This window comes from Enoplosus armatus, chromosome 13 (genome assembly GCF_043641665.1).
Source record: "Enoplosus armatus isolate fEnoArm2 chromosome 13, fEnoArm2.hap1, whole genome shotgun sequence".
Taxonomy (NCBI): domain Eukaryota; kingdom Metazoa; phylum Chordata; class Actinopteri; order Centrarchiformes; family Enoplosidae; genus Enoplosus; species Enoplosus armatus.
In genome coordinates, this window is record NC_092192.1 from 7,322,772 (window position 1) to 7,342,442 (window position 19,671).

General features: G+C 40.0%; 1 protein-coding gene across 1 annotated transcript in view; it reads left to right on the forward strand.

Annotated features, from left to right (window-relative positions):
* Positions 1 to 19,671, forward strand: part of fstl4 (follistatin-like 4) — a 175,773-nt gene that overhangs the window by 116,058 nt on the left and 40,044 nt on the right. The window contains exon 5 of the mRNA XM_070917521.1: positions 557 to 677. Coding sequence (XP_070773622.1) covers positions 557 to 677 — 121 coding nt within the window. The remainder of the gene's footprint in view (positions 1 to 556; positions 678 to 19,671) is intronic.

The window sequence follows — 19,671 nt, forward strand, 5'->3', positions numbered from 1 at the left end:
AAAACCAGCTTATAATGGCAGCTATATTCAGGTTGGCAATTTATTTCAAATCACTATTGCTTCGGCTGGAAACTCAAATAATCACTTCTTGTAGCACTTGGAACAACAGCATTTGAAGCCTGTACCGTAGGTTTAATCACTATTATGTTGTGTCTTTTTATAAAATACAGCAGCAAAAGTCCAATATAGATAATATACGGTAACTCAAATATCTCAAGTACAGAATGTGGGCAAATGTACAGTTTTAATTACATGAAGGATTTTATGATTCTTCACTTAAGTACTTTAAGAGACAGGCTGAGGGCAGCTGTTCATGTTCATTAAAAATTTCTTAGCTACCATATTAGAAGAATACTGAAATGTTAAATGTGTGTGGTATCTCCCCTTTTTATGTGGTTATAGCTGATAGTTTAGAATAAAAAAGATGAAGGCAAGCAAAGGCTGTGATAAGATGTGAGAATTTTGTAGCTGTGAATGACCAGGCAAGTTTTCCCCACATATTTGTTTTTTTGTGCTGCTGTATGATTGAACATGTGTGTTTGTGTGTGTGTGTTAGATCTCTATGAAGGAGCACCTGGAGGACAGCCTGCTGGAGTGCACCATGCAGGACCTGCTGCGTTACGACGACTACAACAACGACGGACACCTCAGCCTGCATGAGTTCTACACAGCTTTCCGTAAGTCTTTAGTCCACCCCCCCCCCCAATCCTTACTTTCTTTCACGTCCTTGTGTACTTTTAGAAAACAAAGATACAACAAAGTATTTCTCCCAGAGACCATGTTATCCTGTAAAACTATCCGTCATACTTTATGCATATTTAATCTCTTTTAAAATGTAAAACTTTGCGAATACATTTTTTGTTTTATAATTGTACATACTTAAACCCTATTTGTCTATCTACATTTTGTTGCTAAAACTACATGCACAGTTTTGCACCTTTTGGCTAATTAGTTTGCTTTAGTTGACAAACTGTGCAATACAGTATGTCACCCATGCTTTTAAAAACTAAAAACACACCGATTACTGTCACCACTATTTAGAACATTGTGACCTCTCCACAGCGGCCATCAGGATAAAAGTGTTTCAGCCACAGATAAATTGATAATTGCACACTAGCCCATGTGCCCAGGCCCAGCCATGATTATAGCATCTGGAACAGCCATAATAGCCTTTCGGGTTGAGGCTGAGCTGCAGCTGAGAGCACAGGCAGGTTCCACCTTATTAAGACCAATAATCACTATTCCACCGCTAATGTTAGCATCACCATCCAAATTGCTGGACCCTGCTGCAACTCCTGTTTTCAAACTCACATTTTTTTTATTTTCGTCTTGTCTTTTGAGACCTGTTTTGTTTTCCTTCCATATCTCACTTCAAACTGCAGTGAAATAACCGAAATCTGAATACAAAAGCGGCGATAAAGTTGATGAATCCAGCAGTTCGCTGTGGCAGGTGGCCATTTCTAAGGCTCTACCTTCAGCTCGTGCAGGTCCATTAAACCTCACCACTAATTTAGCCTCCTAATGACTGGTTTTAGTGGGAACCATCGTGCTATAATTCGGTTACACTCACCTCACCTTCCAGATGGGCAGCGAGCACACATTGCATGGCATTTATCTACCCTCAGGCCTGTCTGCAGGGTTCTAGGCCGTGTTTGTCAGTGCATTTTATGTTTGACAAGCAGTTGAAGGAATAGGTTGGGACCAATAAAACAAGCTATTGATCAGATGACGCTCAAGGTTAACTGTTGGGCTGCAGAAAGGAAACACCAAGGGGGAGTCATTATTTTTGAGTGGCGCATCTGGTGTTCTGGATAATGTTGATGGTGTTGAATTGTGTAAGTTTGCGTGCAAGTATGTGTGTAACTGCAGGTGAGTCTGTGTGTGTTTTCCTGGGATGCAGTCAGTGCTCTCCCCAGTGAGCGTTCTGGGAAGCAGAGCAGCCAGGAATCACAGGTGTGTTTAGCAGGGTGGAAATTTACAATATGGTGATAAGCTTGGAAAATAGAATACACATAATAGACCTAAATGGTGTGAGAAGGTATTTTTGTTGATATTTTGCCGTCAAGCCAATTGTCTGATCTCAGGCGAACATTTGAAATACGAGCTTTAGACCCTATAACTCAAAGTGCAGAGGTAGAAAATGTACTCAGCAATACTTTCTTGCAGCTTTGATGTATGAATCGAAACCCTCTGGGTGTTTCCCAAACAGACAACTCCAGCTTCATTGTTGCTCCCACAGTCACTGAACTTGTGCTGTTAAGAAACGTTAATTGTGTCATTTCCCCTTTTGTTGCCTTTGCTTTATTTAATGTATAAACCTTGACAAGCACACTGCTCTACAAAGCTCTGTTCTGTTGCTACCCAAATCTTTTATTTTTTACCACAAATTGAATATGCTTGGATATTCTCCACAGATGATTGCATTCTTATTGATTTTTTCCCTTTAGTCTACCTTTTACAAGCCCAGCAGGTTGTTTTTATGTACTTTTTTTTTTCTTTTTACGTTTCTCTACAGCCTCCATGGCACCTCCATTAAATAGATTCTACTCAAAGACATATTTCTTTCTCCAAGAGTATGGATTGATAATTACAATCAAAGAATAATGCTAAGTGAATGTTACTCATGTAGTATCAAAGATTACTGGCAATTACCTGGAGACAGCAATCATAGGGAATATGGAATAATCTTTAATTCCTAAATTACCAGTTTCAGAAGTTCCCAGCAGTATGTATTGTAGGGTTATTGTCACAAAATGATGATCTTTAAAAACATTGTATTCTCTAGGATTGTCAGAGTTTCCATTTCCAGAAAACCAGACTGGAGCGTCTAGCCCAACTGTTGGGGAATAACCCTGCTCAGCCTTCATCCAAAACTGTCATGATTAATAGTTATTAGCACTATCAGATCAGGTCTTAGGGCTACTTTGGAGTACAGTGAAGAAAAAAAGCATTTAAAACATTTGTAGTTACATTTCAAAATGCTTCTCTTGCTATTTTCTCTGTTTAATTCATCACAAGTCTTGAAACAAACACTGCAGATTCACTTTACTAAACTGTGTATTGACAAACCGTGTTATAGTGCTCGTCACAGGTCTGGAGTGATTTCACAGTCATATTCACAGTATGTAACCCTAAAATCTGAATTCTACTGGAGCTGCAACCACTGATTATTTTAGTTATCGATTAATCTTTTGGCCATTTTTCTTTTGTCAGAAATTTGTAACAAATGCCCATCACAAGTTCCCAGAACCAAATGTGACATTTTCAGATTCCTTGTTTTGTCTGACCATCAGTCCAAAACCCAATGATATTCAGTTTACAGCGATAAAAACACGAAACTCAGCAAATCTTCCTCAAATCCTGAGAAGCTAGATGCAGAGAACATTCAGCGTTTTTTGGTTGATGAATGTCTTAAATGATTAATCGTTAATTGTTTCAGCATTAAACTCTATTTCTATACTGTTGCCCATATTGCAAATCACACCAGTAATTCTGAGGTTGAAGCCAGAAAAAGGACGAGCTCTTGTTCAATGATACAGCAGGAATGAGTAACCAACCCTCTCTTTGCCATAGAGCATATTGCAGGACAGAGATAACAGCTTAATGGCTTTAAATCTGCTCTGTAGTTTCCTAATGGTGTACGGTTTCACAGGGTTCTGTTTCCTAACATTTATTACAGTGTCAACATTCGTAGGAGTGGATGGCTTGTACACGTGCCCTTTGTATCCGAATTAGAACCACTGTAATTAAACAATAATAAATGTGCAAGAATTTGCCTCGCGGACATTTTGCAGTGACGCCCGAGCCTAGATGATTCTCATTAACCGTTCGTAAGGAAGCTGATAGGTGAGCAGGCTTGTTGAGAGATATCTGGAGCCTGCAGATGTTATATATGCGGTCACACAAGGTCAGAGCCCCTTTGTGGATACATGTGTAGTATATAAAGCTGCCCTGCGGTGATACATGGACTGCTCGTGCATTATGTATGGTGAGTAACCTTTTGTAAACGTGCTGTCCGAGATACTTGCGCTACACTTCATAATATTGGCTTTTACACCATTTCATGGCCTGTACAGGGCATGTATTCACTGAGTAGACCATGTGTCCTTATGGCTGCAAGGTAGAGGATGTGGGTAGCATTGGAAAGCCTTGCAGGGTTAGAGAAGGGAAGACACCGAACATAGAGAAGGGTGATAATTCAATATTATTCACTCTTTCTTTCATACTTTCTGAGGTATTGTATTGCGATGATATGTTCTTATCAATTTATGAAATTCAGTTGTTCAAATGAAATGATTCCAAGACTAATGTAGTTACAAACATCTTATTGAAGGAAGGATATTTAATGAAGGAATAAATGAATGCTTTTATTCACATGTCATACACCAAAGTGTGCCCTCACGGGTTCACAGCGCAGTGCTACAGCCTGTTGTAGCTTCTCAAAAGTGTGTTTATGATACTTTTCTCATATAACACCAGCATAATTTCATAGGGACTGTTAGTCTGTGTGTCCTATCTAGAGGCTCTCCAGATGACCGGGGGAGAGATTTGTCTGATGCACTAGTCAAAGCTGAACACTGTAAGTGATATTCATTACACACCCACGTCAGGATCGACACACTGCTGCAGCATTATGGCCGGTTACCCTTCAATTTACAGCCATGAGACCTCAGTGTGTGATTATGGTCAAAAACTTCAGAAGTTGTATTTGATGCTATTAGGAGCATCGGGAGTTTTCCCAGTGGGCAACTTGATAATTGTGGCCAATGCAATGCAAAATAATTACATTTTATTTATACAGTGCCAAATCATAACAGAGGTTATCTCAGGGCACTTTTCATATAGAACAGGTCTAGACCATATTCTATATAATGTTATTTACAGAGAAATATAGGCTACATATTTTTGATTTACCCCAGCCCACGCTTCTGACAGCCTCTCTCTCCAGTCAGTTACTTTTGGTCCAGGTCATTCTAACTTTATCTGGGCCCCGTCCCTCTCCCATCTCTATTCAGTGGTGACATTTGCGTGAATAGTGGAGCAAGATGGACAAACAAAAAGAAAGAAAAAAAACATAAAGGTGGTGCTGAAAAGCTGAGAGAGAAGAGGTTGAAGTCTTTTGAAGCTTCAACCTTCAGCCAAGTGTTTTAAAATAACAAATTAGTCATTTGGTGCCGTCAATCATCTCAACCCAGTGAGCCCAGCAACACCAGTTCAACTGTTCGTGAAGTTTCTGCAGCTGAAGCGTTAAGAAAGAAGACAACAGGGATAAGATAAGCAAGGTTTTGGTTTGGCTGGCTGGCTATTTAGTTACATCAGGTGCCTTTTGTTGAAAAGTGTTCAACTTAAAGTCGATGCGCTCGTCAATGTCACTCTTTGTGAACCGACCAATCACAGCCTGGATGGGGCGGGACATTAAAAAAATGTTGATGTGCTACAGCAAACCTTCGAAATGTTGAACTCATTGTTATGCACAAGTTGGTCTGAGTCAAAAGTCCAGGGCCATTTTTCATTCCCAGTCCATCCCTGACTCTGGGTCATCAAACCAACAAATTGGAAGAGCAATAGAGGAGTGAAGGAGGAAAACACCACAAGATAGAGGACATGGGAGAAGAAAGCAACAGGACAGCAGCAGCAGGAAGATGGTGGGAAGTTTTAAACAAAGAGATTAGAAGAAAAGTGAAGTGAGTTTTTCTTGATTCTGTTATTCTTAAATTTCACTTCTCTCTTTGCTTGCCGCCATCGTGTGCTTACGTTGGCAAGACTTTTTACTGAAAAGTTTGTGGTTAGAACCTTTGTATTCTTTCTGGACGTTATCGATCCTGGAGCAGCAATCCAACTGCATTTTCATTGAAGGATTTACCCCAATTTTCTCTACAATTTAAAATGCTTCTGGAAGTGTTTTGGTTGCTGATTTCCTTATGAGGTTGGTTTATAAATTGTAACTTTGTTCATTGGACTACTTTTCGAGAATTACTCGAGCACGTAACTATAAGGTTGTAGACCTTGTTAGTGTATGGTAACAGAACCATGTTGTTAAGGTGCAGCACAATAAGCCAGTGGTCCTGTTTTTAAATGTATTTTTAATAAACACAGCTGGTGAGCATCTAATTAGGACCAGGCTAGTTTTCTCTTGTTTTCACTGTTTCCCCATCTTTCTCCCACATGCAGTTCTTCCCCTCCAAGCTTGTTCTCTTTATTTTTCTCCACATTCATCCTCCACTGTGAGACAATTTGTTTTCCATGACTCCTGTTAATAGTAGAATTATATGGAGATGCTGTGCTGCACTGGCAGGACCACTCAGCAGGTCTGACTAATTAATCAAGAGAGTGAAGCAGCAGAGATGGAGTGGGAAGGCGAGAATGGCATAAGGAGGAGGAGTGGGGATGAAATGGCGGAGAGGAGGGGGAGGAGGAAGGAGAGTATCATGTGGACAAGAAGGGATACTGAGATGGGTGGGGGGAGGGAAGATGAGAGAGCCAGTGGTGGAAGAACTGAAGAGCCTCTTCTCCCTCTCTGGAGGGGAACGGCCAGCGGGAGAAATGAGAGAAGGTGGAAATAAAAGAAAGAAAATGAGATGGTTGTAATTGGTCAGAGACAAAAGTTAGACAGGGTCAGCTAAAGGTCAACAGGTTTGTGTGTTGAAAACCTTATGTAGAAGCATGAGACTGTGCATATGTCTGTACTGCATATTTGTATACCGAAATGTGTAATCCCTGGAAGAGTTTGTCTATATTTGTACATGGTGTATAGCATTATGTGTATGTGCATTATCCATGCCTCTGGAATACAGATGTACCTGAACACCACACACACACACATATCCTTAAATATACAGTATGCATGCAAACAAAAATAGATGGACATATGGGTAAGTGTATCCCTGTAGTCAGCTTGCACTAAAACACCAGCTCATCATTTCCAATCCTGTCTCCTAAAAATGATAAAGCACTAGTTTGTTTTAAAATACCAATAATGTGGGAAGAAACATAATTGCCGCCTCAATTATGTTCACAGATAGTGCTACATACGTACGGAAGTTGTAGGGAGGTGGGCGTACAATACCGGGGTTCACGTCCTGAAAACAATAGCTCTTTGGTTAAGGTTAGGAAAATATTGTGGTTTTGGTTAAATGTTAATAAAGTAAACATGTCGTGTCTCATGCTTCAAGTCACTGCAGACTTAAACCTTAACCAAGAGCTATAAGTGGAAAAACAAAGGTAAATAAAGCCGATTTGTTCAGTATCAACATTTCCGAATAACCAGCTACGTTAATCATCAGTGTTTCCACATTATGTTGATAGAAAAAGAAAACTGGACAGCTTTAAGTTAAGTCCAACATGTACTGTTGCAAATTATGAATTGTATAACTGTGCAGGTTACGCACAATGCAGAAAAACAGCTGGTGCAACAGGATGAAATATTTTTCCTGCTGGGCTCTGTCTCCATTTTACACCCTGTATGTAACCAGTGACGCTCTAAGAGAGCCCTGATGCCTCTGCAGCAAGATAATATCTTTTTGTTGCTGCCTGGCAGCTCCCTTCAAGGTTTGATTTTCCATGTTTCTCAAGTTTTCCCTTAATCTGCACAAATGATCTTGCTGAGATCAGATATCACTTTTACAACAGGAGCCTGTTGTTCTCTGACAGCCAAGTGGGTGAGAGACCTCCAGCTAAGCTCTTAACAACAAAGTGCCTTTGAACTGGAGGTCTTGGAGGTTCCCTATGCACCCACACAATAACATCCCCTTCACCTCCTCCTCTCCTTGGCTTTCTACTATCTCTACCATATCCTCATCTTTTCTCCCTCACTGCCTTTTTACCATTTCCCTCTCACCTTTTTGCACTCATCTCTCTTTCCTCCCCCCTGCCCACTCCCCCCCAGCTAGTGTCTGATGCCTCATTACCGCTCAATGGACCTTTACAGCTAATTGCCGGTGTGTATAAGGGGCTTTCTGGCACCTTCCAAGTGTCGTCTCTCTATTGCTGGGTAATTACCCAGTGTCAGGTAGCTGCGGTAACAGGTAAGGGACTGCTGAGGCTTTGGTCACACTTCTTCCATGCTACACTGAGAGAAAGATTGATTTTTTTTTATTACCAAATGTTGTGTATATGATGACGTGTGTTGTTGTTTAATTAAGTGATCCATGTTAAATGTAAGCTATGGTTGGTTTGCTTCTGGAATAATTGAATAATTGTTGTAAATATATTTGTGTGTTCATCATAGTTAATGCAACAGCATATTAACAGCATGCGGCATCTTAACTACTATTTCCTGTGGAAATTAGATATTTTGATGGCACATAAAGCAGAAAGGGATCGTTCCAAAGTGTAAACCAATGGCTTACCAGTAAGGGAGAGAGAGAGGCAGTTTTTACCCATACTGAGATAACCTGTTAAAATACATTGTTTTCAAGGAAGTCAAAGTATCAGTCAAAGTGAAGAAAAAGCCCTCAGTGTCCTGTAGGTCTCATTTTTTTGTTTGTTCAGCCTTGTTTTGTCTCACAGTGACCTCTTAGATCTTCTTTGTAATCCAAATACATAACTTTTGCTACCAACAATAAATAACAACACATTAGCTAAAGTGAAACACACTGCTTGGCCACTTTGCTGACAGACTCCGTTGAAAGCAGCAGAAATAGCAGTTTCCATCGACTAGATATACTTTGACTTAATCAATGAGCATTATGTACATTTTATTTCATATGCTGATGTATGGGATACTTTGAATTGGACAAATGTATTATAACTTACAGCTTTCATAGTTTATTTTTAAATATATCTTGCCAACATATAACAGCAGCCAATTAATTTGTGGTTCTACATAACTTATGTACACATATATATATGCATATGCATTTCACACACACACACACACACACACACACACACACACACACACACACACACACACGCACTCATTCACATAACACAGTACAGCCAGTGGTCATCCAGCAGTCTGTTCTGAATACAATAGTGAGAGATGCCCAGTGAGTTGTCATGGCAACTGTGGCTGTCTGTTTAATGTCTGAATCATTTATTTAGTACAACACTTAGCCGATGCAGCTAATTCCCTGGAGAAGAGGAGAGGAGAGGAGCTTAAAGCCGGAGAGGAGAGGAGATACAGAACAGTGGTAGTAAAGAAGAGATTCAGTAAAATAAGTGATATGAACCCTGCGCACGATCGACAATTAAGGGTGTGATTTGTGTTGTGTGAGATACATGACTGTATTATCTCAGAGTGTAAACTCCGCAGTCAGGTGGAAATCTTTACTACATACGAGGAGGAAACATAAGGAGAGGAAAGGGGAAGCAAAAATGAAATGAGAAATGTAAGAGGACATTCGGATGGCGTTTGTCGAGGCCCTTAATACAAAACAAAAGAAACATGAAAGAACATGAGAGCTGTCCCCAAAGGATATCTAGAGACAGTGGGCTATCAATTTATTTTATGATATTACAATTTACTGTGCACAGCATCAACAGCTATGAAGCACTCTTAAGTGAGACCCTCAACTGAAACATCCATGTTTTGCAAACATCTGCCAGACTAGACATACTGTATATATACGATGTGTGTATGTGTTGTATCTCAGGGTGAAATCACACGTAGTGGAAAGGTAGACAGTCATTATTGGAGTCTTGATCCTTGTCCTTATATGCTTGGAAAGTATGATGGACTTGAAAATGAATATTGCACAGTCCTGAAAAACCCCAGATTATAGGGCTTCCTGCAAGCCTATGGGTTTAACATCCAGCTGGCGACCTTTTGTTTCATGTCTCATTTCCTGTCACCTCTCTACTGTCTGCTATCAAAATAAAACCGAAATGCCCCAAAAAACCTTAAAGAAATAGACATTTTGGGAAATAGGCTTATTTGCTTGCTTTCCAAGAGTTTGAGGAGAAGATAAAGACCACTCTCATGTCTGTGTGTTTAGTATGGAGCTGGAGCCACGACGCAATTAGCTTAGCTTAGCAAATCTGGAATGGTTAAGGTTTGGTGAATATAACACTTGGTAAAGGTTTTGGAAAGATCATCATCAACACTGAAGAGTTTACCGTCAGTAAGAGACAGGATGTAAACCTATTGGGTGTTTGAAGTAAAACACCCTCTTCCCCAAAGTCCTCACCCCTACTTTTTGCTGCGCTATAGGAACGTCATAATACTTCCTACATTGAATATGAACATAAGAGCATTAACTAGCATATGAATCCAGTATTAACAATGGTTGTAGGGAGGCTGACCTGGGTATTTATACCCTTTACTGTGTCACTAATCAAGGATGAAATGCCTGAGAATATTGAGATAATGTGTTCTTGAAATAGTGTTTGTTGTTTTCAAAAACTGAAGGAGTGAACACTCCAGAGTTTCCTCTGTAGTCATGGGTGTTATCAACACACCCTTGCATTTACATTTACTCCATTTAGCTGTTGTTCTTGGTTAGTAGAAATGTTTTATGTCAGCGGGCAGTGATTTAAAATCTTGCTCAGTCACACTTTGACACTGTAGTTGCTGCTAGACACACATCAGCCAACCCTGTGAGGGGTCAGTATCTCAAACCTTACTACTACCCTGCTATTAGAATACACGCACTTGTTTGTGCAGAGACTAATATGGATCTTTAAATTAGCCTGATATATAGCGAGAGTGCAGCTCTCTTAGCCAGTGGCCAATTACACAGAAATCGAAGGTGCTGTTGACACTGAAAATACAACCTAAACACTTCATCTTTGTAAGAAATAAACAGCTTTTGGTGATGCGACTTTCTTTTAAAGGTGTCATTTTTCATTTCTTTTTTTCTTATTTCTGTGGTTGCATGGTCACATTTTCATAAGGTCACAATACATGGACATTGTAAGTTCTTCAGGCTTACATTTGAGTTTCATAGCAGAAAAAAAATAATTTCAACTTACTAAAACTTGAACAATAAATGTAAGGTTTTGGTGTTATCCCAACAAAACCAAATAAAATGCAAGATTTTGAGGAAAGGGGGCAATTACAGCTATCTGTTCAACTGGCAAAACTCGCTCTGTTGCTTTGACTGCACTATTGCGCTTGCTCTCTCCACCTAGACTTAAAAAAAAACAACAGCTGGATGTATCAAATTCAGACATGTTCTCTGAGGGATATTGAAACTAATTTTAGGACACAATTAATAAATGAAGTAGATGAGGCAAGTTGAAGGAAAGTCAGTACACCCAAAATCTAAATTACAACAGTGAGTAAAGCCAAAAGTATTTAACTATCACAGATGGATGATGTATAAAACTGTAATAGTTTCATAGTTACATTTTCCCTTTTAAAAAGTATATCAATTAAATTAGAAGTTCAGTCGAGGTTACCATTGTAAAGTAACCTTAAACTAATCAGCCGCAAGCAGATTGCAGCCACAGATTGGGTCTTAATGTATCCCATAATTCACATTTGAACCATTATGTAATCACCAACAGGATATTTGAGTATTTCATGTATATATTGATATACTTCCCACAAGTCTTGTTTTAGGCTTAATCTAAATCAAGTACCTAAATTGGGACAATCTCAGCAGGATGTCTTTGTTGAGAAAGAACAAAGAGAGGAGTCAGACAAACGTCTGCCTTGGGTATGTTAAACATGGTGCAATAAAGTACAGTTTACACTTGTAATTCATTCAACTCTGCGACTGGCTGTAGCTGAGTAATCGGGGCCTTCATAGTGCAAGCCATGTTGTAATGGGGGCGGGGGCAGTTGTAAAAATCTCACGGTGCGTCTGGAACATCATGTAAGGATCATTAAGACATGTCTTCTCATTGGTGACACACTTACTGTTCTACCAGACGTCTAATATCTCTCATAATTACACATGCTGAATAATCCCATCCAACACTGCCCCCCCCCCCCCCCCCCCGCTTCTCCATTTCCCTCATCTGTCGATCCTTCTTTCATTTCCACCACTTTAATTTCATCTTTACGTCTCTAATTAGCCACAGAGATGTAAATCCATGCTTTGCAGGGTCTCCAGGGGCTTTGCTTTGACCTATTACCCTTTCCGACATTTTCTGCCCCCCCCCCATCTCTTTTGCGGCTTTCTTATTTCTATTTCTCCCCTTTCTCTTTCCTTTGCAACCAATGGGTCCCGAGGGCGGCAAGTGTGTTCCAACGTGCCATAATTCACAGGCAGCAGCCCCCAGGCTGTTAGTGGCACAGCATGTGGTCTGCTTTTATCTCTCTTCTCTAACTCCCTCTCTGGCAAGGAAATAATTCATTATCATGCCTCCATTGATTTGCTCTTTCTCTTGCCACTTTGGTGGAACAATCCCCCCTTTCTCCCTATTTCTTATTTTAACACCCTTCTGCAATTTCAAACGTGTGTGTCCATGCGGATGTGTATTTGTCTCTCCGTTTGTGTGTGCGTGCATGGGAGAGGTACTCTTCTTCCCTTTTTCCTCCTCTCATCTCTTCAATGAAATCCCCTCCAGCATCCACCTTCATCAGCTTTGAAAATGTTCTCTCAGAACAAAGGAGATAAACACAGCACGACAAAAAGGGAACGAAAAAGGAAAAGGGTTTTTGTAGAGAAAAAAAGAATATAGTAGCAGATTCATAGAACCCAAAACAACATAACAAGGTTAGAGTACAAACACATAGTCCGTCATGGCTGGATAACCTCAGCTTTTGGGTTCTCTGCTGTTACAACATTTCTGTGAGAGAAAGTAAGAAGTATTTCCAATAGATGCAGTCAGAGGGAGTGTTGTTTTCTCCGGGCAAACATCTGTTCTGTGTAAATCATCAGCGAGTTGGTCCAGATGGCTTGGTTATAGTGATAAGGTTATGTTTTAGTAAGAGTTGTTTTTCTCCTGTGTTTGTACGGTGGAACTGAACGGAGGCCAACGCTGACGTCACTAAGCTGAACTCTACAAACAACACAACAAACACTCAAATCTTATAAAGGGATGAAAGAGAGCGGAACGGGCTAAAGGAGGGAAAGAATGAGTGTACAAGTTAGTAGACGTGGTGGCTTCCAGCTGAAATGCTTATTTCGCAAACAGCACAAATTGCACACACCCAAAACCCAAACAAACACCTTAGGGGCTATTCATTTTAGTTCCTCCATATTCAAAAGGATGAAACTGTGTTTTGATCAGAGTAAGGACTACAAATGCAGAGGAACTGCAAAAACACGCTAATGTTAACTTGGTGATGCTGCCTGTTTACATGTGTTTACCAGGGAGGAAGCAGAGAATAGGATTTGGGAGGAGGCCAAACGTGTTGAGGAGAGGGAGGAGGATAGAGAGTCAGAGAGGATTTAGAAGAGCAGGTGATGCATAATTACATGTTTCCACATGTTTGTCAAGGTCTAGAGGAGGACAGAGGTGGGGCGAGGCAGCAGGGTAAGGAGTAATCTGGGACTATGTGGAAGAGAAGGAGGGTGGAGCAAAAAGAGGGGAGAAAACAAGAGTAGGTAATACACAATTACATGCTTACAAGAGTCGTGGGCAGCAGTAAAGACTGCGGGGGAAGATGTGGAGAGTATGAGAGATTAGAGATGACAAGTTTAAGAAAGGAGGAGAACAGAGGAAGATAGAAGTAAAGAGAGGAGTGGAAGAGGAATCAGGGACTTGGAGGGAAGAGGGATGGACACGGAAGATCACATACACACCTTTTTACAGTAGTTACACACATTCAGGGCAACAGTGAAGAAAGTGAATGAGTCATACTCCCTCGACTCCCCGAATAAGAAGTGTCAGCTTGTACTGATGCTTTATGACTCAGTTTGGAAGAATTGGGCTGTTTGCAGTTGTGAATTTGTCTGATTTAGTCAATTTTGTGCTCCAACAAGCAAGCGGGCCTTAGTCAAGTTTATCTTGATGACTAAGGGTTTAAATGCAATGAAGATAGCCAATAATTAATATTCATATCTGTGGCGCACTGCGGTTAACCATACACGTCATTTGATGATTCGAATCATCAGTCCAGAAAGCCCCGAGATGACTCGCATTCTGTTTCTTGTTCTTGATGCGTGAGTGACGCAGGATAACAGCAGTACAGGCTGTAAACTTTTACAAACCGAATCATGTCTCCAAATTACCCAACGACAAAACGCACTGTGATGGAAACCGGGCAACACAGACCAGCGTGATACAACCTCCTCTTCTGCCGTCCTGTGTGACTGACTCTGACGGTGCTGGCAACAGCCGGGGTGGAGAGACGCTCCGTGCTGCGCTAGGATATTATAACTAAACTATGACCAGGGGTCTTACACAGGACTCTGAGTCGACTCTAAATATCCTAATTCGGGTACAAATTACGGGCTATGCAAAACAGTCGATCTCATAATAAATGTGCACATCAGGATGTTTTCGTCAAGGAAATGAAAGATTTCATGTGTGTGATGTGAAAACTAACGCTTTGGCTACATTGAACACATAAGTGTCAGTTGAGAAGTGTGTATATGATCCTTTGTGGTTAATTTGAAGGGGATTTTATGGAAAATCAATGTAAATGAAACCTGACAGATTAGTGTTTGAGAGAGAAGTTTCGATTAGTTATCTTACAGTTTTCACACAGTGCACCTGAGCCGTTGATCTTTTAGAATTACATAAGCACTCACGCTAGCGGCCAATATCATTTAGTGGCTTTCATAGAATTTCCAAAGCCAACGTTTTTTGTTCAGTAGACCTTGAAAGTGCAGCTTTCACAGCTTCAGAAAGCCGAAATAGTCAAAGATTTTGAAGTATGTAAGAGAGAGAGAAGGTGATGATAGAGGAGCAGGTAATCCCAAATCTCCAAAGTCTTTATTCTCAGGAGTGCGGTCTGATTCTGCGACTCATCTCAATGTTGCACGCTCCCAGCAGATTGTCGGTACTCAATATCTCCTGTGGCAACCAGCTCCTATTCAACCCAGTCTTCTAAAACAACATGCGCTGAGCTGGCTTGAGGGTTAAAGCTCAGAGGCTTTTTTTTTCCTACCAAGATGATGCAGTGTTTTTTTTCTTTGGTTTGCCAAGCTAAATCCCATTTACAAGCTACACTCAAGTGGAAAACCTTGATGCGCAGTTGTACTACACATCAGAAATCCAGAGAGAAATTCAGAAGCTTATTCAGTCTATCGATGAGCTGAAACCACACGGAAAGTCTACGTAAATTCAAATATTAATTTTGACTCATTCTAACCACAAATTGTACATAATCTAATGCGATTCTTTAAGACAGGTGAGTAAGACAATGAAATGTAATGATGGTGGACTCCCTGAGATGATTTGAAAATGTTCTTTGCCTCTGTTATGTCGGACATTTTTGTGATTTGACCCTGTGAGGAACCAAGAAAATCAGGCACAAGAGACACAGTGCAATTAAGGGTTTTATTTACCCACATTTCTATGACAAACACGTGACTTTAACTCGATTATCAACACATTAAATAGCTAATCGGGCAAAATAGGGCAGATCTATCTAGTCTCCCGTTAACTGAGGTCCGAATCAGTAATTATATGAACACATTAACACACAGAAATGACAAAGAGACAAAAAGGGACACAATTAACACAAAAAGTGGGACAAGAGGACGTACTGTATATAAACTAAAGTAAGGGGATAACATTAACTGTTGATAATCTCTCAGTTTGATCCACAGTATTACTTAGCTGTGTACTGTATAATCATTATAATCATAATCATCAATTATAATAATTATAGAATTATAGAAACTAAGCTGCTTCTTTAGTAGGTGTTGTGCTGACAGCGTTTGGAAACTTTAGGGAAGAGCCAGAAAGAGCTCTTCACCATTTTAACAAATTCAGAGGTGTCGTGTCTTTAATAATACCTCGTCGTTTACGTCTCATTGTGGACTGCAAAGAAAAAGCTCTGAATCAGCCATGGCTGAGCTTTTATGCTGTCGCCCTTTTGCAGCAGAAAATACGCCTTCGGTCGGATTACTCACACCTGCATTGTTTGTGTGACAGCCAGTGTTATATTAGCATATACTATCTTCTGTTGACACACAGGTCACTTGTTACTTGAGGTCAGATCTGTATGGAAAGTGTCCAGTTGGGGATCAGACCCACGTCCTTCTCACTCTGAGCCGACAGCTCTACCCTCCAGCCTCTGTGCTGCCCGCATATAGTTTAATCATTAAGCATGCAGGAATTTAGCCTGAAACTTTCATAATTATTTTCAAAACTCCTGTCATGCTTGGAGGATCCATAATAATTTAGTAGTGTGGTGTGGACAAACTTCATTCTCCCATAATTCATTGCACAGTAGAGAGCAAGAGAGACAGAGAGAGAGAGTACTCTGGGGAAAAATATGGAGCAATTAATCAACTTCATCAACTCATCAGCAGCTTTTTAAAAACCCTGTTAGTGATTATAATGGAGCAATGCTACAATGCCTGTTTAGTTCGCTTTTCTGCCAATTAATCAGCCCACATTTTACCAAGGTGTTAATTAAAGAAGAAGAGATATTTTACTTGTCAATTGATAATATGAGAGTATGGAGACTCCAACAAAAAAAAGAGGATTTATTGTTCAAAATAAGGTTGTTTCAATAGACTGATCTTAAAAATAAAAATGTCTTTAAAGTTTTAATGAAGGTTTCTGTTCTGAGAGCATTAGTGTTATTAAATCACAGAGTCTGGTTCAGACACAGACTTTATCAACAGATGTTATGTGGGCCAGCATTTAAAAGCAAGAAATTGGCAGCATTGGTGATGTTTTACATCATACATATTCAGAGGTTTTTGCATGAGTCACTTATGAGTCACTTATTTAATCCAAAAATGCATCTTCCAATTGGCTTGTGTAGCTACTGTGAAGTAAAATGAGCCTGAATTCCTGGAACTCACAGAAATGTGCGGGAATAATCTTGATGGTAAATTAGATAAATCAAGCAACACTCAACTGTATTAATATACAAATGTCTATTCATAATTCTACAAAGTCAAGCCCCTGTCATTAGATGATAAAGAATCCCAAAACCTGAGCCAAGTAGATGTTTTTCTTTCTCACATATTTATGTATTTATATCAGAGACACACTCTGAAGGGCATTCTCTCGAAGAATAAATGGCTCAATAACTGCTCAATGTTTGGTCCATGCTCAAAGGTTTGGTTTCTTTTAACTTTTATACATTACCACTTAAAGTTTCAGTCCTAATAGCTGTTATAAAGGAGCACATGACTGATTTTACATGTACTACTCAGCCTATGAAATCACGTGAACAATGTCTTTTATGCCTCAAGAGCCGATTTGTCATCTCTGAGAAAATAACTTAAGTGACTACAAATGTTTAACAGAAAGGCTGTGTTTCGCACTAGGGGTGTAGAGTTGGAAAGACGTAGGTGTTTACCAGCCAGGGATGGTCTAACAAAAGATGCTATTGAGTTGTTATTGAAAAATCCAAGATGGCAACATTACCCATAATAGCCTAAAACACCCAAATGATAGCTACCACAGTATAAACTGCATGACAGTTGATAAATGATGATCTTATTGCCAGACCGTACTAAGTTGCAGAGGTGGCTACATCAGAGATCCCTAGTTTAGATCATGAGTGACTCAGATACTTGCCAATCTGGCCTCAGGCATCAGGCCTGATGTTTAGGAAGCTAATTTCTATAATCAAAATCTAGTGAGATACCTGGATTTGGCAAGATGCCATTCTGCAAGGCATCTAAACCCAATGGATCCAATGCAGCTGCTCAGTAGCTTGCAGTAAAAGACGGTGGTTTTACTTGACAACTCCCAGGTGTGACCATGCAGAACTATATAAGTGTGATATTTAGCATTGTTGAGAAAGAACATGTATGCTCAGCAAACCTTCCTTGGATCAATCATTTAAAAAAAAAGAAATAATGAAAGTTAAAATTTTACATCATCTGAAAAAAAAAACCACAACCTCTCTAAATTGTACTGTAACAAATCAAATTCAAATTACAGTACCTTGTGTTTTGCTTTCATCACTTCACCAGTCTGACCTCAAGAGTCCATTGACCTCTTTAACCTTGGAGTTGTTTCTTTGGGAAAAAAGCCCTCATTAGAAAGAAAATGATTGGCCTTTCTGTTCCTCTCCCCTGCAGCTCTAATCAGACTATTGTTAGTTAACGTGTCTACATCAGATAATGTGAAGTTGTTCAAGATGCATGCATGCACATTTAAACACATACAATCCCGTGCAGATGCATCCACCCAGACACACACACACACACTCAGTACATCTCATTGTGCATTCAGTCTCTATCGAGGCCGACCCTCAGGTCAGGTCAAGCTGTGGCTCCTGCAGTGTCGAGTTGTGCTGCCGGCCACTAATCTCTCTCACCCTCCTCCTCCCCAAGGCTGAAAGGGCTTTACAACGTGAAAGGCCACTTAGCCAACACTGTCAGAAAATGCCTTCGCAGTTTACAGTAGGAGGCATAGCTGGGGGGAGAGAGAGAGAGAGAGAGAGAGAGAGAGAGAGAGAGAGAGAGAGAGAGAGAGAGAGAGAGAGAGAGAGAGAGAGAGAGAGAGAGAGAGAGAGAGAGAGAGAGAGAGAGAGAGAGAGAGAGAGAGAGAGGGAGGGAGAGGGAGGGTGAGGGGTCTTCCTGTGTTTCCATAAAGATGAAAGATTATCCAGATTGTCAGAGATCTTATGCTGCTATCAGATGAGAGTATCGCTTTAATGAATTGGGTCTCATCCGGCCAAATGAAGTATGGGAGATTAGCGCCAGACTGTCAGCTTGTTTCCATTAAGCCTCTCAGAGCAGGATCACTTTTTTTGGCCTTTGAGACTTAAAATGTCAGTTTTATCAAACCAGAGGATGTGAAGATAACATTTTTTCTAAGCTTGATTTTTTTCTAAATGCTGCATGTCTACTCGTCTTCTTTTACCATTTTCTTCAGACTATATACTTTTAAATGGATCGTGAAGTTACAGAAGCCACTTCATGTTTTTGCCTGCAAGCAAATAAGAATGAACCTTTGCTCTATTCATAATGTTTAACACTGTAGACTTTTAGAAAAGAAACTGGGCACATAAAACCTGCATCTACAATAATTATATTTATTCGTTTGGAGAATGTACAAGCTTCCGAAATAGCTCTTAGTCGGATTGATTTGCCAGATTTTGTTCATATAGTTTAAAATGAAAGTCATAACAAATTTCCTTTATTTTATTGTTATACATTGTCATATATTTTCTGAGTTACAGCAAAGGCTTTTTCTCAAGAAAAGGCTGAAAGAAAAGCATGAACATGTTCTTTAGCTCTCTTAAAAGAAAAATGCCATGAAAACGGCCTACAAGCTCTCTTTCATCTCCGTCAATGCAATTTGATAATGCCAGAGGGTGGCAGCTTCTTTGACCTTCAGGAGTCATGACACAAGAAATACTGTAAAAGCTGGGGAGAAATTACTTGCTGTATGACAAGCTTAAAAGCATGTATCGGTGTTACTTTCCCTTTAACTGTATTAGCAGTTTATAAGCAACAAAATAACTGAATGTATAGTGTTGTTAATTTCTTCTTCATTCCCCAGATGTAGACGATGATCCGATGATGGAAGGAAACTCCGCTGATACTGACTTTTCACATAATATTCTTTATTTGCCTCAAAGATCAGGATCAACAGGCATGCGCATCTTGACCTGTACAGCACCCGTAGCCGAATCAGTACTGCTGCCTCGAACACTGTTCAAACTCGTCTTTTATACATTTAGGCATA